Genomic DNA, 26,422 nt, shown 5'->3' with positions numbered 1-26,422 from the left:
CAGAAAATACGAAAGCATGGTGAAAGAACCCGTCTGATCCTCTTTTGGCTATTTATTTTTGCGGCAGCCCTTTATTACAGCTTTACAGCTCGAATAGAATTCTTTATTTCCCTGTGTTATGGAAATATTGGCTCTGCGTGAGGGCATCCAGTAGTTAATGGTAAATCCCTGACCTTTTCACTCTCTCTTTATCGCAGACGTGTGTTCAACATATGAATACAGATTGACTGCCTGCTGCTGCTCTCATTTTCCTCGCTTTCCCATCCAAAGCCACTGGTGGGATGCACGCCTCACACTGGTTTCCATTTTCCTGGTAAATGCCAATGACAATCCTCTGTTTGGCACCATGGGAAAGTGGGAGGGAGAACAGGTGGGAGATTTGGGGGGCGAGGTGGGATGGATCTAAAAGAGCAATCCCATTATTGGGGGTGAAATCATTTCACACAGATCTCAATTTTTTGTGCTGGCAAGCTACAAAGGAGATAAGTCTGCTGGAAAACAACAAAAAACTCCTTTTCTTCTTGCCTTTCCCCCCTGTGGCAGTTATCATGGGCCTGGTTTCTGACAGCTATTAAGTAGACAGCATCAGACTTATCTGGGAATAGCGCCTGTTCAGACATGTGCATTGCAGCTCATCTTTAAAGCCGAAACCATCATTTACTTCCTTCAAAGAGTGACCTTTTTCACGCTATTGATTCCTGGCCATCTGCTGAGCGAAGAAGTCAAATAAAAAATTTAAAAAGAATGTAATTGATTTTTTTTTTTTTTTGGGGGGGGGGGTACAAAAGAGGATTTAGGCACGCAAAATAACAGAAAAATAATAGGTGTTCAACACTGAGAACAAAACATTCTCACTTGTAGAAACTGTGAAAGTCAGGCTAATTAACTGGGAGTCAGTTTGAATGTATTTTGTGTGAGGCTGATTGTGTTAATGTAGCTGTAGGTTAAGCATGAAGAAACCTTACCATAGGGAGTGCTTCCAATCATTTTTTACTTTGAGACAGGGTTCCCACCGGTCATGAAATTCGAGGAATATCGTGGAATTATCAGGGACAGTCAGGGAATTTGATCAATTCTCTGGGGAAGTCATGTAATATCAGGGAATTTTACAAATGGGTCACTTTCCAGGAATATACCAGATTGTATTTTACAACTTGTTTCACACATTCATTGCATTTGGTGGTGGTTTCCAGCCCAGCTAGAGTGGAAACCAAATTGAAATCATTAACAAACCATGAAAAAAAGAACATTTTTAGGTCATGGACGTAGATATTGACAGTCATGGAAAAGCCATGGAATGTTCCATCGGTGGATCGCTTCCATGACCTAAAAAGTCCTTCCTACCATGGGAAACCTGTTGGGACCGATGTAGCCTTGACTGAGTGGTAGGTTATGTGTGATTAGTGTGGCTGAAAGCGTCTAGTTTGAGGATTCGTCCATAGCATTGCTGGCTGCTGAGAGCCTGATTGAGGCCAGTGTGTACTCTGTACTGTACCAATGGTCACAGCGGAGGCCAGTAGTAGTTGTGGTGGTGATGCTGTGGAGGAGAGAGATGAGTCTACTAATAGATGCTCACAGTAGAGCCTTGGGGCTGAGGATCACAGGACCAGGGGACAGTGCTGGGGCCAATTATGGGCCAAGCAGAGCCAGACCTCTTTCTCTTTCTCTTATCTTTATCTTTCTTCTCAGTGGTGGAATCGGCCCACTCTTTCTCCTTCTTTGTCCCTCTCTGTCTACAGTATATGTCTCTCATCCCCAATCTTCTCTTTTTCATCATCTCTTAAAATGCTGCTTTGTGTGTCAGAGGCTAATGCCGTGTTCGCATCATATCGGATTTACAGTAAATACGACTGGGAAAAACTGTTCACGTCAGCCTCCTAGTGGTACTTCCAACTAGGACATCTTATTTATTGCATGATTGAAACTACAGAATCTAGAATTTATAGAAAGGCTTTATCGATTAGACCCCATCATGAAATTATCAGCAGCATATTAGAAATTTCCCCCCAATAGCATCTGATGACTGGTTAAATGTAGTTTTTTGGGGAATTTTTGCCTTTTGCCAGGATGTCACGGTACATGGTACATGCCTTAGCCACCGAGCCACCAGGACACTTCTGGTTAAACAGAAATTGCAGAAGCAGGAAATGATAGCGTAGGGAGAAAAAAAAAAAAACGTTGACAGCGTGGGAAAATCCCCAATCTCTAAAACTAGAGACAGAGTATGCGTAAGAAAAGTAGACTTCCCGTTTGAACTTTTGCTATAGCTTCATTTTGTTAGCTGGCAGCTAACCATCACTGTCTCGTCTGATTTGTGCACTTGCAAATGTATCTAGTAGAAGGTAACATTAGTAGTGGCTAGTAGTTGCATGTTAACATTAACAGTTAGCTAGCTAACAAAGCAAAAACAAAGTTTGTTCAGGTTAATTGAGCTGACTCTTCTCAAGCTACAACTCAGAGTATTTTGGAGCTAAAGACAAGACAGTTTACTGTCACAGTAACCTACATTTGGAAATAAAATTACCTTATCAGACCATTCACTTTTACTTAGAACATGACTGAATTGGCCTACACTCACACCACCACTATAGTTTCCAGCTATCTATCTTTCTCTAGCCTGGTTGTTATATATTTAGTCATTTTTTACACACAGCTAATTGTCCACTGGACCTCCATTTCACACCAGCTATAGTTGCTAGGAGATTTGTGACGCAACTACAATGCCTCTATTGAGAGGAAAGTCCTTTACCTGGTCAGCAAAGGAACTCTTCATCATGTCTTTCTCTTTCCTTATTAGTAAGACTGGTGGCATTGCTGAGGGGGGTTGTACTATAAGGATGGAGGCGGTGGGATTAGATGTGTCACATCCCTCCTGGAGATTCAGCCTTGTTGTCACAGTGCCCTCCATTCCTCCTGGTTCTTCTCTGTGGGTGGATGGGCGATGTAGGCCAGCGTGAGGAAAACCACCCTCCTTAGCCATCTACGCTCACCATGGGCCTGGAGATAACCATGTCATTCCGTGACATGTTCATAAATTATGGTGAACACCTGCAGAGAGCGGAGAGAGTGGCTAGCACCGCCGCCAAGGGGAGCTAATATTTTACGGCTATAAACACACTGGCCTCTTTTGAGGGTTCAGTGCTGGAAATGGATGAAAACCCCAGCCCAGATGGCTACTTACCCTTGCAGCACGCCGCCTTTTGTCTCTTTTTTCAATTACAAAATCAATTTACTGTTATTTAGCGGGGTGGTTTTCATCACTGACCTCTCCGTTCTCATCACTGACACTGTGTATTAAACGAGCAGTTCGCCTCAAAAATCCCATCCTTCCTGTGGTGTTTTTCCACATTTCCAGCCAAAGGGGGATAATGGCAGCCGATGAGAGATGCCAGATCCGTGACTGCGGCTGTCTCTTGTGTCTGAGGCAGTTTCTTGCTACCTCTATTGATCCATATTGATCGGGGGCCCTCCGCCTGCAGCTGTAGGCTAATTCAGCCTGCTGGTTCTTCCGTTGACATTTTCATTGCCGTATCTCAGCTTTATTGAGTGAAACCATAAAGCACTGTTTAATACAGCCTCTGTCTTCATACTCTGACCACAATAAATTACTCACTTCCTGACATTTGGCACAGGCAAATACTGTATTGCTTGGTGATAGACAGTTAGAGCTCTGGGAGAACATTTTAGATCATGGACACTCTCCCATTCTAAATCACAGTGCATTAGTGAAACCGATTTATCAGTTTGCAGATAAATCGTGCCAATATTGGTCTTTTGTTAAATATGAAATATCAGTGTCGTCCACCTCTGATATGATGGAGGTTCCTCCCTAACCACAGCAAGTGAATATGTTTGGATCATTATTATTTCTTACATCAGATGTCTGACCAGAGAAATCATTCCAGTGCGGTATGGGAGGATTTTACTCAGCAGTCTGGCTACTAACCCACTTAAAAGAATGTCATTAGTCTGGCTTTCAGTGGAGAGTTTTAGTGTTCCATGATGGTCTAAATGTTGTGTCAGAGGCTTTTCCATCCAGAATACAATTCTGGGAGAAACACTGAATACTTGTCATTTTGGACAGGTAAATGGTCAAATTTAAAGATATTGAATCAGCGCAAAACATCAGCTATCAGTCCAAAAATATCGGTTTTGGTATCAGCTTTCAAAAACGATCCAATATATCTCCACAAATATAAAAAGGAGGCTAGTTTGCTGCTCTTCTTAGAAATGTAGGCCTATTTCTTGACCTAGAGCAGAATATCAAAATGGAATATGGACAGCTTCATTCTAAAAATACCAGTATCGGCCTCCAAATACCCATAAATTATCCTACTTTAACTGCCTGGGACTTTTTCCTATTCTGCAGCTGATGGTAAGCCCTGGAGAGGCGGGTCACCAGAGACCAGAGCCCATGGTGTTTTTCACTGGGAGGCCTGGATCCCGCTGATGGGAAGAAATGACCCACTTCTGCTCTGTGATTAAGATTCCTGTGATCAACCAGGGTTTCCGTCACATGGACAAGCAGGCCAAGGGTTGTACTGTAAGCTATTGAATCTGAACAGGCAGTCCAATGCCAAACCATGGAAGCACTTTTCTCTGAGTTGCTGTAGGTCTTTTCTTTGTCTGTTCAGCCATGGTGGCTATGACTGGTCATACTAACTACCCAATTCTTCTTCTGTTTATTGCAAAAAAAAAAAATGCATGAGCTCCTGTGTGCCAGAGGATTTTTCCCAGGGAAGAGCTGCCAGACACCGGGTGTTTACAACAGCAAATGTAAAAGCTTTCATGAGCTGGATATAGGTTGAATCTCTATTGTGTTATAACATAAATACAAATACCAATTAAAACATAATTAATGTTAACATAAGTCACATTTACTCCTTTGATGAGTAAAGACAGGTTCAAATCTGATGTTTCGTCCTTTATTTAACCAGAAATCCCACTGAAACTGATATTAGCTTTTATCATGATCTGCTGCTAGAAACCACTAGTGTCTGAGTGATGCTTTTCCAAGTCCGGACGAACAGAGGTTCCCAGCATTGTAACATCGTAAAAGGCTAATGATATGCAAGGCTATGCCATTCCTCACTTCAACTAGCATTTTTATGTTCCTAGTCCATTGATTGAGTCAGAGTGCTTGAACTGCTCTGGCTCTGCATCTGGTGTGTTCCTAACAGAGGTTTTATGCTCAGAGACGATGTTTACCTAGACCTGTAATTGCATTCTCATAAATCCAGGGGAAGTGCAATCAGAAAATTGAAAGAGAATGATTTAATGGCAAGTGTGTATTTGTCAGGACTTTATTATTGCTCTCCAAAGCACTTAGGTTGTTGATACGTAATGTGTAAAGGCATTAGCGTTGTCCTCAGAAGCACTTTAGAACTTTGAATAATATTCCTGTTTTAGCCGTAATGCTAAATATTGTCTCGCTTCTTGGGCTTTCAAGAACTTTGTCAGAGAGAAAAATATTGCGTTGCTTGTAGACGTGTGGAAGAGAGAAGTGTAAAGCTGCACAAGACCTGAGTGGCAAACACTTAGATGTAGAACTGAACCCACCATGTTCTATGATTCAGACTGGCGGTTACAGGTGGAGTGTGTTACGCTTTCACTTTCCCCACCGACACAATGATTCTTTCCTTTTCAGTCCCATTTTGACCTCTGCTCTATAATTGTAGCCCAATCTTAATTTCTGTCATCTTTCTCCATCCTTACAGGTCCGTGGGGACGGTGTATGGGCAGTGAGTGCGGTCCCGGTGGCAGCCAGAGCAGAGCAGTATGGTGCGCCCACTCCGAGGGCTGGACCACCCTGCACACCAACTGCGACCAGGCCGAGCGGCCGGACAACCAGCAGAGCTGCTTCCGAGTGTGCGACTGGCACAAGGATCTGTACGACTGGCAGCTGGGCGCCTGGAACCAGTGCGTCCCGGTGTCGATGCGCAGCGCCGGGGTGCAGCGCCCGGCTGTGTGCACCCGGGGAGAGGAGGGCATCCAGACCCGCGAGGTGGGCTGTGTCCAGAAAGCAGACGGCGAGCCCGCAGAGGATGCCATCTGCGAGTACTTTGAGCCTAAACCGCGCCTAGAACAGGCCTGTCTTATCCCCTGTCCGCGGGACTGTGTGGTGTCCGAGTTCAGCCCGTGGACTTCCTGCTCTAAAAGCTGTGGGACGGGCCTGCAGAACCGGATCCGCTTTGTTCTGGCTCCGCCGCTGTTTGGCGGCGCAGCCTGTCCAAACCTGACCGAATTTCAGACGTGCCAGCCTGGGCTCTGTGAGAGGGAGGAGAGCCTCTACAGCCTCAGGGTGGGCTCTTGGGGGCCCTGCTCCGTCCCCCTGCCACGCCAAGCCAGACAAGCTGACAAACCACCCAGGGAGGGTGACAAACCATCCAGAGAATCTGATAAACCATCCAGAGAAGGTGACAAACCATCCACAGAGGGTGACAAACCGTCCAGAGAAGGTGACAAACCATCCAGAGAAGGTGACAAACCATCCACAGAGGGTGACAAACCGTCCAGAGAAGGTGACAAACCATCCAGAGAGGGTGACAAACCATCCAGAGAGGGTGACAAACCGTCCAGAGAGGGTGTCAAACCGTCCAGAGAAGGTCGCAAACGGTCAAGAGACGGTGACAAACCCTCCAGACCAAACAGAAAATCGGACAGGCAAAACAGAAAACCAGACAGGCCATCCAGACAGGCGGACAGGCCCAGACGACAGAAAAAGGCTAAAAACAAGGAGAAGAGAGAGAAAATCAGGGAGAAAGTCAGAGAGAGGTTAAGGGAGAGGGGCAAGGTGAAAGATCCCGAGACCAGGGAACTCATCAAGAAAAAGAGAAACAGGAACCGCCAGAACCGCCAGGGGGGAAAGTTCTGGGACCTGCAGGTCGGCTACCAGACCAGAGAAGTGAGCTGTGTTCATAAAAGTGGGAATGCCGAAGCTCTCAGGTAGGAATGACTGAAACGGGTTTCCTCATGTCATCCTCTCATGTTCTATGGCTTCTCAGTGCCTTTGTGTGTGTGTGTGTGTGTGTGTGTGTGTGTGTGTGTGTGTGTGTGTGTGAGTGTGTGTTCTTGTACTTGTACTATTCTTGTGAGAACCAGTTTGAGTTTTAGATCTTCAGAAGGAGGTCATTTTGGCTGGTGAATGTAGGCCCTCACAAGTATAGCAATACAAACATCTGTGTGTGTGTTTTTCGTGTGTGTGTGTGTGTGTGTCTGTGTGTGTGTGTGTCCTCATTACAGCATACAGTATTTATCTGCTGCTGAGTCAGTTTTGATTCGAGAGTGAGAAAATGACAAATTGAGAGCGAGAGAGCGAGAGAGGAAGCTACACAGAAAGAGAGAGAGAACAGCTCTCTTCCTGAATCTTCTTCTGTGGTGGATGGAGTAGACTAGCTATCTGTGTGCGCCGTGATATCCCAGCATCCCACAGCATATGACTCCGTGACACGAGCTGAGGCTTAAGCCAGCGTTTAAAGAAATGCCTTAAGAGTTTCTTTGCTCTCCCACTCGCATGATAAACTCGACGCCCACAGTGTGTGTTTCTAATGTGCCATGCAGAAGAAAGCAGATATGCGATTCTCTCCTTTTAGAAAAGCTTTAAAAAAAAAAAAAAAAGATTTGGCTCTAGTTGAAGGGAGACTGCAGCCTGGCCTTCATTAGGATTAGCTGCAGATCAAACTGTGTGTTTGTGATCATGGGTGACGCTCAAAGAACATAATTTGCTCTGATGCTTGCTGTCCATCAGTGCTAATAACATATATAGCATCAGCATCCTCCAAAAATCTTTTCAAAGCATTTCACAGCTATTTTTTTTGCAACCCACTACATGTATTTGAAGTCCTGTAGGTATTTAATTATTTTTTATTTTTTTGTAAAATTCACTGCAGGTTACATATGCATCCTGCCATCTTACCACAGGCTTTACATCATTTTGTCTTGACTTAAGCTGGTAGGTAAGGGAAAAAGTCAAGGTACAACTTCAAGTCCAGCCCATTAGAGGCAGAGATACATTTTTCTTACTATATAATCATCAGACAAGCATCAGAAAATGACATTCACTTTAATATCATGTGTGTATCTTCACAAGTCAGTCCTGTCATATAAGCCCGGTGGGCTATTCAGTTAAAAACTTGATCACACCTCCAGGCCGATACCATAAGACTTCCACTGGAGCCAGAATAGGAGGAAACATGAACCACTAAGGAATGAAAAGCAGATGGTGCGATGCTCTGTTGCCAAGTCCGATGACTTGTTTCTAGCTGCAGGCTCCGCAAGACCCAAACTTTCCAAAAACGAGCATGAACAGCATATCCCATTGGTGCAGAAACACTACCTGTGTGCTAACATGTTTGACAGTTTACCTAGGCTCCTGGTTTCATTCCTTTCCAGTGTTGTCCAATGACCACAATGAATACAAATACATGTAGTTTAAAGTGGAAATATGTGAGATTCAAGTTTTTTTATTTTGTTTTTTATTTTGTTTACTTTGGTGCTAAACCTCATTGCTGTAGTGTTTCTGCACTGCTCTTCCCAGAGATCACCTGTCAATCAAACAGTGTGGGCGGAGCTTGGATTTTCTGTTGATACAGTTTGAGTTTCTCTTTTCTTTGTCTGTTCAGCCGTGGTGGCTATCGCTGCTCATGCTAACTACCCAGTTCTTCTTCTGTTTATTCTAAACAAACTTGAAACGTAAAATGCATCACTTCAGAGGATTTTTCCCAGGAAAGACCTACCAGACACCGGCTGTTTAGAACAGCAAATTGGTAGCAAAACAGACATTTATTAATACTAAAATGTTGATTATTACTTTAACTGAGCACATTTCTTCACCTTAGTATGTTGTAATATTTCAGTTACATTTGTGAAATGAGGAGGATACATTCTGATGCATGTTATCGCCTATAAATGAGGCTGTATGATTTAAGTTGTTGACATATTTTCACAGGGAGGGAAGGGAGTTGTGTGTGCTGTCAGATTGCAGTTACCCCAACTGAATGTATTGTCTATGGCACTTCATGACTTGAAGTGTCACAGCCGATAACTCAGTGTCCTCAGATCTGTAACGACTCGCTGTAAACCTTCAGTTATCTCCTCATACTATCACCTCGCCGCTGTAATTTGCTAAATGTCATCAAAACGAGAGAATTTGGAGTCTTACACGCTGTTTCCAACAGGGTTACGAGTCGGACACTAATGGAGATTAAGCTAAATCATAGGACGAGTCGCTGTCGGGACGACGTTTGAGTTTAATTAGCGGGACACGTCAGCAGTCCTTTAACTCTCGTAACATAATGTACACTTGTCACCGTCATCCATAAAAGATTCAATAACGCCACAATGCAAAGCCGCAGCAATAACGGCGAAAGGTCGGGGAGAAAATTGCTGTCCGTTTCAATTAGCGGACGTCCCGTATCATGTTTCTACCCCTCTTTCTCAGTGTATGCAGCGTAGCCGGTCCCGAATCGATGAAACTGGACAGATCTGCTGAAGCTTCTCTGTGAGACATACATGCAAAGATGTATGGTTTCTATGCATGTTTTATTGAATGGGGCCAATGTCCATGTGGTGTCTGAAAGGCATGTTCTTTGTTCGGAGATGAATGCCCCCATTCTGTCTCGCAGTACTCTCGGCTCTAATAGAGGCCACTGAGCAGCATCCATTACACACTGAGAAAATCAAGGCCCTTATCATACATTTGCTTTTAAAGCCTCGGAGAAGGTCAGAATTCATAAATCATTGAAACTTCAAGCAAATAGCACTCGTCATATTCCGGACGTTCAAGTAGAATATTATATTGGTGTGATATGCACAAGGATTAAGGGGGAGAAGTGTAATGTAAATGCGCTTTTGGATATTTTCCTTAAAGTAAATACACTTTTTCTTAGCTACTCAATGGATGCACAGATGGCTGAAACCTCCAAAGAGGCTTAGCTGATAGTGATGACCGCATTAATGTTGGCCAGGACCCAGGATCAGGTTTATTTACAGTGAGAGCCATAAATATGGGATTTCTCATTTTATGGGAAGGCGCTAATTATGCCCAAGTGTCACACACGCGTTTTAAAATTAGAACTGAACTACCTGGACCTTTATCACATATACTAAGGTGAAAGGACAAGGTCTAAAGGTTGGAAAAATTGTGATCCTTCAATATTTGCAATAAAAACACAAACGATGGGTTAGTCTTTTGATTAAATTAGATTTTTCTAGGAAAAGGTCTAGAAAAAGTATTGAAGTCATGAAGTCATTTTGAAAAGTGAAATATTTCAACTGTAAAATTCAAAGTAGCTGTCAGTTCAAATGCTTTGTGTTTCTAGTTCATTTTTTGTGATCAATTGTTTTTATTGATTTATGACATAAAATAAAACAAGGATCAACAGAATACTTCTATTTGACATACCTTAGTCGGAGACATTACACCTTCCCAAATATACACCATATATGACTTGCCTCAAGCATTATTCAAGGTAATAGTGTGCAATATTCAAGATATACAGACATTAAACAAAGCAACAAAAAACAAAATATTAGTGAGGCAAGACTAACGAAAAAGGCAAACATATGAGAAAAGCCAATGTCAAACACAAGGGAGTGTTTCTTCTAGCTGACACACACACACACATTTTTTGGGAAAGTCTCCTAGGACAATGATAGAATCTGTGTATGAACTTATAATGAATTGGTGATTGAGATTCCTTGATGAGAGAATGCTATTAGACCTTACTAACTGCCAATTAATATCTTTAGGATGATAGATCTTGTAGGGAAAAGGGGTAATTGTTTATGTTTTGAAATGAACTTATAAATATTTGATACCACTCCTTTTTTCTAGTGTTAATAGAAAAAAGCATATCAAGACAAACAGATACAGGGAAATCCTGGTGGAAAATTAGTGGAAGATCAATGTGCAATTAGTTTTTATCTGTCTGAAATGTTTCACAATGATACATATGAATGAATAATCATACGTTTGGGTCAGTTACAAGACTCTACTGTACTGCTGCACGGTGTTCGAGGAGGAGCTGCACCAGCTGTAGGAGAAATGTGTTCAAAATTAAAAACCTAAAAGAGCAAGCAGAGTTTAGCTTCAGAAAAAAAAAGCCTCTGGGAGCTCGCAGGGGTCGAGGAAAAAAAATTGAACAGCAGCGTTGAGACTGGAAAAAAAGATAAGAAGAGAGGCAGTGTGTGTCATTATCCCCAAATGGTCTATCGCCCTCTAACAACACACACACCAGAGAGAGAGGAAAAAAAACCAAGTGTCTTTTAACCACTCCGTTCCACACAGCAATCCCATCATCAAACGAAGCCGCGGTTGGCTGTGAAGCGGCTCGGTGGAAACAAGGAGAACAAATTGTTTGGATTTGTAATGAACAACTTTCAAATTGAGTTTATCACAGCGGCTGACTCAGACAAAGAAGAGCTGTTGGGAGTGCAGCGCCGTTTCACCCGTCTTTGTTTTTTATTTGGCAGTATCAGTATAATCCGCTACACTACACTTGCATATTTGCTTCTTAAAAATCCACTGTGTGAATGTAGTGGCACTTTTCCACGGTGCCAAGTGCTCCATCCTTTCTCTCTCTCCTCCTGTGTTTTCTGTACACACATCATGGATATAAGCTGCAAATTCACATATTTGTTTTCCTCATCTTTCCATATTCTCTCATTCTTCATACTGCACATATTTCTTTTTTTACTCATTCTTTCTTTGTCTCTATGTTCTGCTGTTATTTTACACACCCTCATATAGCTGTAATTCATGTTTTTTTTTAAACCATCACTCATACATTTCTACTTTATATGTTCTTGATACGTTGGAATTGTCAATAGTGTTATTTTTAAACCCCGCCATTTGCTCTACTGCTACTTTTCTTTGTTGTATCCTATAGGCCCTTTTCAAGTCGTCATGGTAACAGCTTCCATATTGAGAAACCGGTGCATTACAACTTTATTTTTGCAACATATTGACGAACCAATCCAACAAAGACAAGAAAAACAACAAAACTGTAATGGTGACTAGCACTAGATACATAATGTAATAACGTTATGCAAATGAGGTGATGACTGCCAAGAGATGACATTGGACGAGGAGAAACTGCAGCTAAAACTCACCTTCATAATGGAAGAGGGAACTTTAGGCGAAGAGGTTGTAGCCTTTCTCTAGTTTAGATCCAGGAGTCAACAAAAATAGTCTTTGTACTTCACCAGTGTTAATTTTGGCAGGCGGAAGCTGTTACCATGACAACGTGAAAAGGGCCTATTACTATTTGCTGCTGCAACGACCCAATGTCTTATCTTACGGTACTTTATCTTGTTGTATCCTCTACAGTCTGTGCTCTCAGGAGAGTCTGCCGGTGACCTACCAGGCCTGTGTCATGACCAAAGACTGCGACGCGACCGAGTGGTCTGAGTGGTCGGCGTGCTCCAAGGAGTGCTACGACCTCAACGGGCCCAAGGGCGAGCGCACCCGCGCCCGCCGCGTGAGCCAGTTCCCTGTCGGCGGCGGGGGGGAGTGTCCTGAGCTGGAGGAGAAGGAGCCCTGCAGCCCCCAGGGAGACGGAGTCCCACCATGTATTGTGTAAGTGTTGGAGAGGGATGGACAGAGTAGTAGAAGTAGAAGTGCTGTTAGTTTGCATTAACTGTACTGGAGTAGAAGTAAGATTACTGGTGTAAACGTCTACTTGAGTTAAAGTAAAACATAGCTCATTTAAAATTTAAAAAAGTCATTCAAAAAAGTTAGCCTCTAGACATTTTACATTGTGTGCCACTGGGTCAGATTTGGAGGGAAATCTATTGGATTGCTTTATGGCACAAAGGGAGATTGCATTACAGCACAAAACAGGAAGAGGGCGCTGTTCTTTGAGTGCAAATGGAGCTGAGAGTTTCTGGCGGAATGATGGTGGAAGGAGTGAAAGATTGGTGTAAAATCACTACTGGTATGAGATAGAGGAGACCAGTTACCTCTACAATGGTCTCAGTTGTTTTACAGTAATTATACCGAGGTATCACAGTCAATTTGATAATCATATATTGATATTTAAAATGTTTCACATACCACCTTTAATAATAAAAATACTCATTACTAGTAAATTGACCAAATAGTGAAGTACAAAACTTCAGTCAAAACATACTAATGTAACATTACATATTTCAAAAAATACGGTACAACTTTTACTCAATTACAGTAAAAAGAGAAATTGTTATTCGCTACTTCCACCCTTGGTGTTTTCATCACATGATCAATAATTCTGCCATTCATATTGGTGCTCACTATCACAAAAGTTCCTCATTTAAAATAAACAAACTCAACTGCACTATTGCTGTACAGGCTTTCTCACTTCTACTCTGAATTCTCTCATAGGTAAGCTTGCTATATTCCCCAAATAGCTTTGCTGGCAAGACAAAAGACAAAGAAAACATAGAGGTTTTTAATTCTCATAACACCTAGCCAGACAGGATTATCTGACTAATGCTAGAGGCATATATGCATGTTGTTGGTGCTCTGGCCCACTGACTGTGTAACCAACTAACATAACAGAGTGCAGCTTACTAATACAGTAGATACACATCGACTGGGGGGAAAACCAGCAAATAACGTGCTAGCGGGGTAAACACACGTAGATCAAAAAGCATATTTTTAGACTATAGGTAACACTATTAGGAGTCCTCACAGTCAAGAAAACTGTCAAAAGTGAATGGTCGCAGTGCATTCCTAAACCAACTGCTGCAATTGATGTCCAGAATAATGTTCGTATCAGTTCATTCTATTCTAAAGCGTTAGCCAGCACAGTAACGCACATACCCAACGTTCAGCAAGAGTCCTCAGCAGGGGCGATGCTTCAAATGAATTACTTTGAATGCTCAATCACTGTATGTGCTTCCCCACTCGGACTAGCTAGATCATAGGAATCTGTTTTGTATTTTTGTCAGCCTATCATGATGTAAACTATGCCAACTATACTAACATATTGGTCTGTCTCCACTGTCAACTGAATGGAAAATTACAAGAATTAAGACTTTTGTGTTGCTAAAAAGCCTTGAGGGAGTACAGTGACTTTTTGGGAGATTGGCCCATTGGTCAACTTGAGAACATAGACACCAAAATCATCCATGTGTCATGTGTAGATCATTGGCTCCAGTTGATCATTAGCACTCAGCATAGTGTATGCTAATGTGTTAGCATGGAGCACTGGAGCACATGATCTACCGGGGACACATGGATGACTTCGGTGTCTATGTTCTCATCACTTAACAGCTAAACTGAACAATGGGACAGCCACCCAAAAAGCATGGTATATTCCTTTAAATGAGACTGGTAGCAACGCTAGCTGTACGACCTTTGTGTGTCTACGCTGTGGTGTTAGCAGTAGGGGGAAGACAATAACAAACCCATTACTGTCAACGTCTGCAGGCTTATTAACACACGACTCCGGTGGGTTAGAAGCCCAGACAGGGGGCGGGGGGGGGGGGGGGGGGGGGGGGGCACGTGGGTGGGTTGGGAGATGGAGAGGAAGCGGCTTGATGCTTGGCTCAGCGGAGGGAAGGTGATGAATGGAGTGTCTGAGAGGAAGCTGATGTGCCGTCTGATATGATCCTCTTACCCCACCCTGCTGCCCCCACCCACCTGCCCCCACCCTGATACCCCACCCTGCTACCCCCATCATGGTTCCCCCACCACCCAGGGGGAAACTGAATACTTGTAATTTTTCAGAATTTACTGGCATGGACATGGTCAAATTGAATAAGGTTGAATATCGGCACAAAATATCGGCAATCAGCAGCTTCCATACAAAATACCAGTATCAGTGTTCAAAAACCCCTGAAATATCGGTTGGACCCTACAACAATAATACAACAACAAAAAAACAATTGTGTTCTCCAATTTAAATATATTGAATATTGACACAATAGCTTCAATCCAAGCTTCAAGCAGCTTCAATCCAAAAATATTGGTATTTGTTTCGGCCTTCAAAAGCCCATATCTGTATCCAGACAAACAATAATACAACAAATCAGTCACTATTGAAATCAATATCACATACAGGGTTTTGGGACATAGCAACAAAGGCAGTGGCACTACAAAACCTGAAAGGTAGCTGCACAGATAAGCAGGGAAACATTCCAAACATACATGAGTGACTCGGTGTGTCAGTGCGGGTGGTTTACTGATCAAATGATTTCTTCTGAAAGCAGACAGCCCGATATGAAACTCCCCCCGATGTAGAGAAGATGTAAGGGATTTCCTCAGCTGGCTTTTCCACTTCTTAGTGTGTTTGGCTGTTCTGAGCTCTTCTGGAGCTAATTCTATGTGATTTGAAAGCAGCTTTTAATGGGACTTCAGACAGGCGTGCTTTCAGTATGACATGCTGAAACCCTCGCCGCTTTAGGGGTATTGTCACACCTAGTTGGATTAGAGCAGTTATTTTAAACCCCGGAGTGGTTTCCCTCTTGAGTTGGGTTTTTCCATACAGTATGAGAACACAAAGACCTTGTTGGGAAGAGGTTTTCTATGGTTCCAAACCAAATCTGGAGCTTTGTTTGAAGGGAGAAGGCGATCCGATCATGATCACACCCAACACCCAACTGAATTATGGGTTAGGACGAGTTTTACCCCAAAGGAAAGTCCTTCCCCACACCAAAATTCTGACATTGGTTGATAAATTATGGTTCGCTTGAAATTGTTATGTAAAATGTGACCAAACCAATGCGTAAATGCAAAAAAGGAGCAACTCGTCCCCTAGTTTGGGACCAAAGTGTACGCCCTAAGTCAAGTTCTCTTCCCATAAAATGAGGTGATAATATTCTATGATTAAGTTGGCAAACGGAGCTCAGGTTTTCTGTATGGTACAGTATCCAAGAGGTATATAACCCATATGTTTACCACAAGAATCATATGCTCATTTCATAGATAGGTTTTTATGGGCAGAGTCAGCCATAATGTGAAGCAATAAATCAGCATTCAGCCACTGGTGCTGCCTTCTGTTTGAGTGAGAGCAGGAAGAGAGGTGAGACCCTTGTGGGCAGCAGCCCAGTCCATTTTATTATTTTATTGAAGCATTCCTCTGTTAGAGTGTCCCCATCTGTGCAACTCAAAGCCCCACAATGCACTGCTCTCCCAGGGGCCTCATTGTCCCGGAGCAGAGCTGAGTCGATCGAGAGAGAGAGAGAGAGACCTCGCTCATGAATATGGAGCCTTTCATTGGTGACCTCAAATGAATTCCATTATCACCAGCGAGATGGAGGCAGCGTTTACATTTTCTGACCTCAGGGTGGGACCACAAAGCATTACCGCCGAAGCAGACTGCTGTCAATTCAGTCCCAGACACAAACCCGCATATGAATAGCCGCCGCGATTAACAATCTTCTTTCACTTTCGAAGATTTTGGTCCTAGAGCGCTCTGGGTGGGCATTCCGGTTAAATTGCGAACCCCGAGGCTTATTGTAAACAGAGATCTAAGGTCAATGACATGAAAAAGTCATTCAAACAACACTTTAGAGATGCTTGCCATCAGACACAAGCTAATGGTGTTCACTGCCTGGAAAAAGCCATCCAGCTACTATAGCTTCATTATGACAAAAACAAGCAATGCTAAAAGAAGCTTTTGGCATTTGCTTTTCCATGATATTGTCACTTTTGAGGATTAAACTTTAATCCAACATTTGCAGTATCATAGTCAAACAGGAATTTCTAGTCAAGTTAATAAAGACAATAGGTAGTATGCAGCTATATGGCAATGAAGATAGCACAAACAAAACGTTTAGTTTATTCAATCACACAGTGATAAAAGAGGTGATAATAAAAAATGCAATTATAAAACGTGGCAATAAACGGAGAAGCAAAACAAAGTGGCAAATTTGTGCAGAAGAGATAAAAATGGGAGCTTATCAAAACTTCTCAGCTCAAAACAAACAAAATGAATGAATAAAGAAGGACAGATTAATTGGATGACAGGATCTACATGACAACAGAACACAGCATGGTGGAAAACAGCAGAACAATAAGATGCGCAACATGGCAGGGGAAAAATAATACATTTGAAAAAGCCCTAATAGATAAAGTCATAGGGGAAGTGAGAGAGTGGTAGTGAGTAGGAGGGTGTGTGTGTGTGTGAGTGTGAAAACGTGTTAGCACGTATAACAAAGGAAGATAAATCTGCACACTTAAGACATAAGACATTACAAGGCATCACAAGCACATTATAAGCACACTGTGAGTGCATGATAATTATTATATTATAATGAGAGCTTGACATAATAAACATTGTGCAAAAAATGCCTCCGAAACAACATTTAGATCATCATGAGACAGTAAAACTCTCCACTGAAACTAAGGATAGCAATAATGATAATAAAAATAATAATAGTGATAATGATAAAACATATTCATGCATACTTGTGTGGGTTCTGATCATTCAAATCAATTCAAGTTAAAGGCTTCCCATGGACAACCAGTGTAGTATTGATCAATTCTACAATAAATATGTAATCAATCAAACTGCATCATATCCATCATATCAGAAGTAGACCACACTCACTGGACCAGATCAGATTTGTAATAAAAGACAATATCGGCTCAGTATATCGGTCTAACCCTCCCCGTGTCCACCCCCGCCCTCAGATACAGCTGGAAGACCACCGAGTGGACGGAGTGCAGGGTGGACATGCTGCTGAGCCAACAGGACCGTCGGCGTGGAAACCAGACGGGGTTGTGCGGAGGCGGGATTCAGAGCCGGGAGGTCTACTGTGTCCAGACCAGCGCTGATACACCACCAAACCTCAGCTCGCTCAGGAGCAAAGAAGGTGACCTTTCCAGCATGCACCACCTCTGTCTACTCCAGTGTTCTCTTGTATTAAATCCAGTCACCATGTGTGTTACTTATCGTTCATTTCAGTTCAGTTCAGTTCAGCACACTTTAATATGCATGAATATGCTTATGTCATCGAAATGGACAATGAAGTTTATTCACTATGATGCATCCTGTGGAAAAATCAACCTAAAATCAATATTTTTTTTTTTTCATTTTGTTTGTTTGAAATATAAAGCCTAGAGTTTACCTATATGAGTTGATTTTACTTTTACTAGCTATGCTGAAAACCAGATGCAAGGGAAACTCGGCACGTCTAAAGACAAACTTTCCATTTTATTCTGCATCTGACCAATAATGTGAGCATAGGCTCAAGCAAAAGAGTTAGCCTGTCATCAATGCAAAAGATCCATTCAACAGACTCACACCAGTACATAGAGTGCAGAGGCATCATATAGGCCACAACAGCTGCAGACAGTCACCATAGGGAATAGTCCAGCCAGTACAATAGGCGCAGATTCAGTTTGTGCTAGTTTGATTTAATTATGTTGAAACCCATTGTCTTGCTGTTTGCTGAGCTCCCATTGCTAAGACACTAGCCAATACCTCCATGCCAAAGTTTCTGTTCTGTTTCCACATTCATACCCCTCAGACAGTAATTCATAAAAGATGACTGTTTAGCTTGTACAACACTTAACTAAGCAGAAGGGAAGTTGTTCAAAGGTGCTACATGTATCATGTAATCATGTCATTACCACATTAGTTTTGAGATATTAGTGTAATTACCGTTAACAAACAATACAGATTACTGTAAACAAACAATTGACAGCCTCTACCAGCTTCTAGACCAGTGGTTCTCAACGTGGGGTCCAGGGACCACCGGGGGTCCTTCAGTGGGCTCCAGGGGGTCCCCAGCAAATTGATGAAGTATTAAACTTCACTTCATTTACAAGAAGTTAACACAGTTACAGAATGTAGAAGAATGACTGTTTTGATCATAGTTTCATTGTTATCTCTCTACCTACAACACAGATAGTCGTGGGATTCTGGACAAAATCATATCAAATGGGGGTCTGTGGCCCTAATGTGGACTAAATTAGGGGTCCTTGATATGAAAAAGATTGAGAATCACTGCTCTACCGGCCCCTAGACTGCATTTTACTTTATGTGCCACCAGGAAATCTGCTCTATTGCTTTACGGCACAAAGGGAGATTGCTTTACAGCAAAAAACAAGAACTGTTTTTACTTTGCAAGTAATCCACTTCTGTATTCCAGTTCCTTTATTCTAACCGCATAGTTTCACCTTTATGTTACCTGGTCAGAATGCATATTGGTTGAAAATAGTCTTAATTTTGAGGAACACAAAATTCTAAACATACAGTAAGCATCGTTATACAGCACATGTTCTGACACAGTCTCATCAAAGCAGCACCATATCATTTCTGTGAAAGCAGAGCAGTGGACAAGAAGTTACTTGTAAGCTTCTGAATCATCTGCTCAGGTCTGAATTTCACACACAACCAAAGTCATGTCATCTGTTCCAGCTCGGCAGACAGTCACTGATATCCTCCTGCATCGCCAACCATGTGTGAAGCAGAGAGGGAATTAAAGCTGTTTTACCCCATATTAAATCTGGAGCTGAGCTATATGAATATGCTAATGTACGCACTAATGCACGCCACACAGCGAGGGTAGGAGATGAAATATGAGCTTTCGCCTAAATTGGTGGCATTACTCAGTGCGTGTAGCTGGAAGTGGCCCGGTAGCACGCCCATGCTTATCCAGCGCTGACACACTAAGTCCCAGTCCATCTGGTCAGGGGGGCTGGACTGGCCACTGCTTGTAGAAATTATTCAAATCAGCTGCTCGCAACCAGCCAGACACTTTCATCTTTCAGTGTCAAGATTCCACATTGCCAATATTGTTAGACAGCAGCAATCCTCACACTTTCCACCGTGTCCCTATATTAGTATGAGATAGGAAACTGTGACTGTACTCCAGCCAAGCTGCCCTGTCTGCATGTTAACACGGTAATTGTTATGGAGGGTGTTTTTTGGGTGGAGGGGATACATTAATGAAGGTATTATGACAGGTGAAAAGTGACAGGGTTTGGCCTTAAGGTGTCACCTACAAAGGATGCTGGAGGAAAGAGAGAAAAGTGAGAAGAAAGGAAGGAGCAGAATGGAAGAGTATGATAAATGAGGAGGGAAGCGCTGCCAACCCAGCCGCGGCGACACATCCTCCTATACTTCTTTTCACCCTGCTCCTGTCCTCTCTCCCAGACAGGTTTTGTGCTATTGTGTCACGTATAATTTTAGCTACCTCCTAACTTGGCCACCGCATCCTGTAAATGGGAGCCTTTATCTGTCTCCCATAGTTATTTGCACACTTTCCCAACCCCTTGTCTCGTCTGTTTCTCTAATTCCTTCAGAATAATCCTAAAATAGAGGGCTTTCATGTGGCCATATTCATAGTATTCCCATGATGTCACATGCATTTGCTACCAATATGGTTCTTTACCATATACACAGCTCATTGGCTGCTGCTGTCCTTTGATTATAATCACCTGTTAATTTATTATAATCAGCTGTTATTGTCCTGCCAAGATGGCTGTAACAGCCTAGTTTTGTCTAGTCTTGCTTATTCATATAGCCCTTTATCGCAAGTCTCAAAGGGCTTTACATACCATCATATACATGTCATATACCATCATATCTATATGCTACATGTAGTATGTAGATATGAATTGGAGGTCCACAGTTCTAGGACAACAACTGGGCCAAAGTTGAATAGACATGGTTAATTTTTGTGTTGTTTTTGACTGGGAACTGATCATTTTGCCTTCAACGTTTCGATAATGTCAATTTGTTAGTCCCACTAAGGGAAATTAGGTTTGCAGCTACGGTAAACCGAGCGGTCCACAACCACATCAATAAAAACAACAGCTCGCATCTTTGCGCACTCACTGACATATCTAGAGGAAAATGTTAGCATTTATTGTGGCTAGTCTCATGCTGCATCAACTGCTTTGCTAAATTATCCTGCTGGATAGCTAGCTAACAGTTTGTTCAGGTTAACTGAGCTGACTCTTCTCAAGCTACAACTCAGAGTGTTTTGGAGTAGAGACTAGGGCTAAAGACAAGACAGTTTACTGAGTCACACTAACCTACATTTTGAAACAAATCTACCTTCACTTTTACTCATAACACTGAATTGACCTACGTGCACCACAATAATCTTTTTCAGGTATCTCTCTTTTTCTAGCCTGGTTGTTAGATATTTAGACATTATTTACACACAGCCAATTCTCCACTGGACCTCCATGATGGAGCCAGACGTGGTTGATAGGAGATTTATGACACTGCAAAGCCTCAGAACTTCAAAACAGTGTTATGTGATCTTAATGAATGACTGCTCTTATCAAGGCCACAGTCGCTGTGCTATTTCCAAGTCTTGGTGTCAGTGCTTCGGCGATGGACGATTTTATTGTGGTGAGCCAAGGCTGCGTGGAGGGAATCTGTAGTCTGATTAAGCTGATGTAATCTTATCCTTTGCTTTCAAGGATGATCAGCAAATCCCCATGTGACTGAGACGGGATAGTCTAGCAGCCGGTCATATCTTTGAACTCACCGAGGTCTCCTGACAAACATGACTCCCAGTCTGATTAGCGCAAGCTACGACCCATACGTCTGCCTGCTCTCAATCTGATTTACTTACGGTTGGAAAGATTTATTTAGACCTCAAATTCTGTCGCAGTTATTTGGGGATTACCGCTGGCTTTACCCGTGTGCATTATGAATGCCAAAACACTGTTGAAATGGAGTATGTATTTTGATTATCATAAGCAGTTTGCCCTATTCATTCTCCCTGCCAACACAATATCAGACAGTGTCTCGTTTCTTTCCAAGCAAACAAGGATCTGGTTTAGTTTACTCTCCATGGGGGGTCTTAGATATGGACAACTGGGAAAAGCTGCTGTCTCAATTTTTCTCCATTACTATTTAGAAAGGGAAGTGTGCGTCTGTGTGTGTGGAGGGGATCACCGTATTGGATTTGTCATATTAGTCGTATCAGCTCTTTTTCCTGTACCTGTGGTTACGATCAATGCGGAACCCTATCAGGGAGCAAACCGTGACATGCTGTATAACAGCTGTGCTACTACGATGCCATGAATCCTCCGCTCAGCAGGAAGCGGGAGCGGAGTTATTGATGGAGGCTGGTAGGCGGCGGCGGAGGGTGTGCGGCCGCCGCTCGGAGGTTCCTAATTTGGCGGCTGGAAGCCCAGCGCGGGGAAGTCTAGACCATCTGGCAGCAGAGTCACCTGAGCAAGGTCAGCCTGCAAGGAGACGTCCATTAATCAGCCTTTGTTATGGCCGTGGAGAGCTGCTTCAGACCGGACGAGGAGGGAGGAGAACAAAGAGGCAATTGTGTGCCAAATATCGAAAATGAACCGCTTGCATAGTTTGATAAGAAGCGGGTAGGCCGGCCGTTCAGCTCGCACGATGTGGAGACATGTGGAGTAAATTAGCGTTATCAACAGGTCATTTGGATGCTCGGCTTCAACAGCTGGTTAGCGCAGCAGTATAGTTGTTAAGCGTCCGTTTAATACATCCCAGTGGTACGACACAGCTTGCATTAGGGTTCGACCGATATGGCTTTTTGAAGGCCAATACTGACGTTTTTGGTTTGAAGCTGCCGATATATTCGATATTAGCCGATATTTTGTTCCGATATCAGTATATCTTTAAATTTGAAAAGCCTATGAAACAGCATTTACACTTAAAACCATTGGACACTAAAACTCCAATGAAACTGCTACTACGGCTACTACTACTAGTTCTACTACTAATAATAATATATAGATTTTCTTGTCTCATCAGTTCAAGTTAAGGACGTCCCATAGACAACCAGTGAAGTATTAATCTATTCTACAATAAATATTTAATCAAAGTGCATCATATCCATCATATCAGAGGTGGACGACACTGACTGGACCAAATCCAATTTTTAATAAAAGCCCAATATCAGCCCCATATATCGGTCTAACTCTTGTTTGGATGTGATCCACTTGACTGCACCTATTCAGCTACCGTAGAGAAAGATACAAATCAAACTACGTAAAAGAATCAGAAGAATCATTTGACGTAGATTTGGATGAAATAGCAACCTAATCACACACCATTTGCCGTGCCACACGCTCTTGCGTCACACGGGTACCCAAGGGCACGCCACACGCACACACACTTAAGCGACACTATTAAAGGACACACTTTTGGCCAAGCGGAAGCAATTTGCATGCGAATGAGGCCGGATCCTGTTGCGGCACGGTGGGAATGATTCATCAGCCCGGTGACCTTGCGTAGAGTCACCTACAGCTTTACAGAGCGTCCGAATTGCAGGCTGACCTGCTGTGTTGGGGGGGGGGAAGCTTTGTTGTTTCAACGTTGTCTAGTTTTGGGAGGACTGGAGGTTTGCGTGGGCGGTGAATGAAAGGCTAGTGTTTGCATTTTCTGTCTTTGATTTTGACCTGAAAGGATTTGTTTCAGGGGGAATGTGAGAGTTTGAAGACAGGAATATTTATGAGTTCTGAGAGAGCAAATTTTGGCTTTTTTCTTTTGTGCATTTTTCATGTCTTTGTGGGTCACTCTGTAAAACAAACCTGTACACATCGCAAATACGTCTCAAGACTATAGTTGAAATTGCTGTTTTTGTGCATGGTCTTCTGTACAGCTGTTAACATGAATGCAATGCACATCGTGTATATAAACTAAAAATTTTAATTTCTTTCTCATTGCATATATATTGATTTTTAAAGAGATACATTTTCACTTATTTCAATGGCTTACATATATTTCATTTCTTTTGGTACAGTTTTCATATCATATGTATTTTCCTTCATTTTTCCTTTGTCTCAATATATTCCACTGCTGTTATTTTGCACACTCTCGCAATGCTGTAACTCCTATTTTTTCCTCCCTTTCATTCATACATTTCCACTTAACATGTTCTGGACATGCTGAAATTGTGTTATGTTTAGTACCTCCATTTGCTCTATTTATATCCTATTTTTCTTTGCTGTATGCTGTATTTTGCTGCTAGGACGACCCAATATCCCCCACAAGGATCATTAAAATTTCATCTTATCTTCTCTAGCTTGTTCTCCAGTGTGATACTGGTATATGTGTGTGTGTCTCCACAGCGTTGCGACCAGTGGACAGTGATCTGTGTCTGGGCATCCCCCCCAACACCACCCAGCTCTGCCATATTACCTGTCCTGTGGAATGTGAGGTGTCCTCCTGGAGCGCCTGGGGACCTTGCACTTATGAGAACTGCCAGGACCAGGCAGCCAAGAAAGGTAGGAGGTCACTGTGAGAATGATAATGTCACTGTATTATCCTGTAGGGATCTCAGACCTGATGTATGACTTACAATTAGGATTGTAATCGATTCTGACGTAGAACATTTTGGACTAAAGCTTTTCCATTCTGCCAAGTTCCTCCATCTCAGCCCATGCTGAATTTTTCCTGAGTCACTGATGTATGTTTTGAATTTGAAGCTGCTGATAGATAGCTTTTTGTGTCAATATTCAGTATATTTAAATTTGACCATTTTCACATTAAAAAAATTAGAAGTATTTTGTGGTTTCCCCTGGAATTTTATTCCTGTCAGGGTGGAAAAGCCCCAGCAACTCTCCATTGAAACCACTGCTACTGCAACTCCTGCTACTACTACTAATAATAATATATGCATACATACTTGTGTGGAATCTGATCAATATGTCCCATTAGAATCAATTCAGCTTCCCATAGACAACCAGTGTAGTACTGATCAAAGCTACTATGAATATGTCATCAATCAAATTGCGTCATATCCATCATATCAGAGGTGGACCACAATGACTGGACCAGATCTGATTTTGACTCCTACTTACAACTATTTTGGAATGCTAACTTTGCGTCAAATATCTTATTGCAGCAACGAAGTATCCTTGTTTCTCTTACATTGATCCTCAGACAGACAGAAAGGCAAGGAGACATTTACACCGAAGCAGAGGGACATGCAGACTGACAGATATAGAGGGTAGAGGATGGCAGTGTTGTCAAGATAACTGAAATTTTGATAATACTTCGATGCTGCTGTGAAAAAATTGAATTCAATATAGACTTTTATTGAATTCACTTTTACCAAAGGTGTCCCGCAAGATGAAATTCCATTTCAGTGTCACCTCTTGAGGGTGTAAACATACAGATAGGAATAGTTGAAAGAAGAAGGATTGTAATAGTCAGTCTGGCTCTTGACAGTAGACTGCAGCAGTCCGAGTCAAACAGCAGAAACCAAGACACCATCGTCAAACAGTCCACTATGTGTTGAATTGGATTCCAGTCCAACTGGTTGACAAACTGGTACCAGGAGCCAAATATGGAACTATTTCACTTCCAGAGCTGACAAAGACGAACACCTAACCAACATCAAAACCCCTGTGCAGAAGTGTCTGTAAAGCTGTCCAAGTCAATGCGGTAGCACAGCTTGTTAAAATAAAGCAAAGTGGTTGTTCTGTGACATTACTTGATGGATTTTCTTGTTTGCCATGGTATCGTAGTACTATCAAATCTTTATATATTGATCTTATTCACTTGGTGGCCATTTTGAATACTCAGGGTGGGAAACTACCTGGAAGAGCAAGTCCAGCCCGCTCTGTCCTACTGTTGTGTACCAAGATATGTCATACAAACATTTATCATTTCACAGATTCCCCACTGAAAAACATATCTGAAACGAATGGACCTCAAGAATCCAGAGGGATGTTTACATTTTAATATTTAGTCCTCTAGCTACCAGAGTCTAGCCTAGGTAGCTAGCTAGTAGCTAACTAGCTAGTAAGCTAACTAACTTGGTAACTGTTCTCAAGATTGCTAGCTAATTTGGTAATGGTTAGGTTTATCTGTATTTTGTCCTCACTTATGTGTTTAAGTAATGCTACTTTTATTTATATGCCAATCTTCCGGGTAGAGTTTACCACCCCAAGTGTTCAAAATGGCTGCCGTGTGAATAAGGTGCATTAAACTTCAAAACCAAAATCAAATAGAATCGTGACAACACTGTAAGATATGGTGCCAGTGCATTGTCATTGCCTCTCCCTATTTGTCGTGAGTTGTGACAGGTTGTGCTAGTCCATCAGTGGGGTTGACATGCTCGCTGCCTCAGCCCTTAATTATCCCTGGAACAGCGGCGTCCGCCATGACTAATGCATATTGACTCTCCCTTAATGAAGCGCCTCAAATGAAAGGGATGGCTGGAAATTCTCCTCCATGCATCTTAATGATGGATCCGCTCCCACTCGCTCGTTTGCACACTCCGCCACAGTTTCTCCACTTGCCGTCTTTCTACTGTAGGTCATGTAAAGCGAACACACACACACGCACACACACATCCTCAAGTGTGTGTACCCTCGCTCTCATTATCCGGAGGGATGTGGATTCAAATGGGTCCTCTTGGCTCGAAATCTTTTTCATCCTCCTGACATCGAACAAGGGAATCAGTTGGCTGTGACTGTAGTGCATTAGTTTGCTGAATGTTTTGCCAGTTGTCCACACTAGAGGAATGCACACTTTCCTGG

The 26,422-nt window shown here is 42.5% G+C and overlaps 1 protein-coding gene across 1 annotated transcript in view; it reads left to right on the top strand.

Annotated features, from left to right (window-relative positions):
* thsd7aa (thrombospondin, type I, domain containing 7Aa) overlaps nt 1-26,422 on the top strand; it is a 133,513-nt gene that overhangs the window by 51,312 nt on the left and 55,779 nt on the right. Inside the window, exons 2-6 of the mRNA XM_071914965.1 lie at nt 5,718-6,352; nt 6,740-6,945; nt 12,329-12,577; nt 17,618-17,799; nt 24,005-24,160. Coding sequence (XP_071771066.1) covers nt 5,718-6,352; nt 6,740-6,945; nt 12,329-12,577; nt 17,618-17,799; nt 24,005-24,160 — 1,428 coding nt within the window. The remainder of the gene's footprint in view (nt 1-5,717; nt 6,353-6,739; nt 6,946-12,328; nt 12,578-17,617; nt 17,800-24,004; nt 24,161-26,422) is intronic.

This window comes from Centroberyx gerrardi, chromosome 19 (assembly GCF_048128805.1).
Source record: "Centroberyx gerrardi isolate f3 chromosome 19, fCenGer3.hap1.cur.20231027, whole genome shotgun sequence".
In the NCBI taxonomy this organism is placed as follows: Eukaryota; Metazoa; Chordata; class Actinopteri; order Beryciformes; family Berycidae; genus Centroberyx; species Centroberyx gerrardi.
This window is presented reverse-complemented; position numbering and strand designations above follow the sequence as displayed.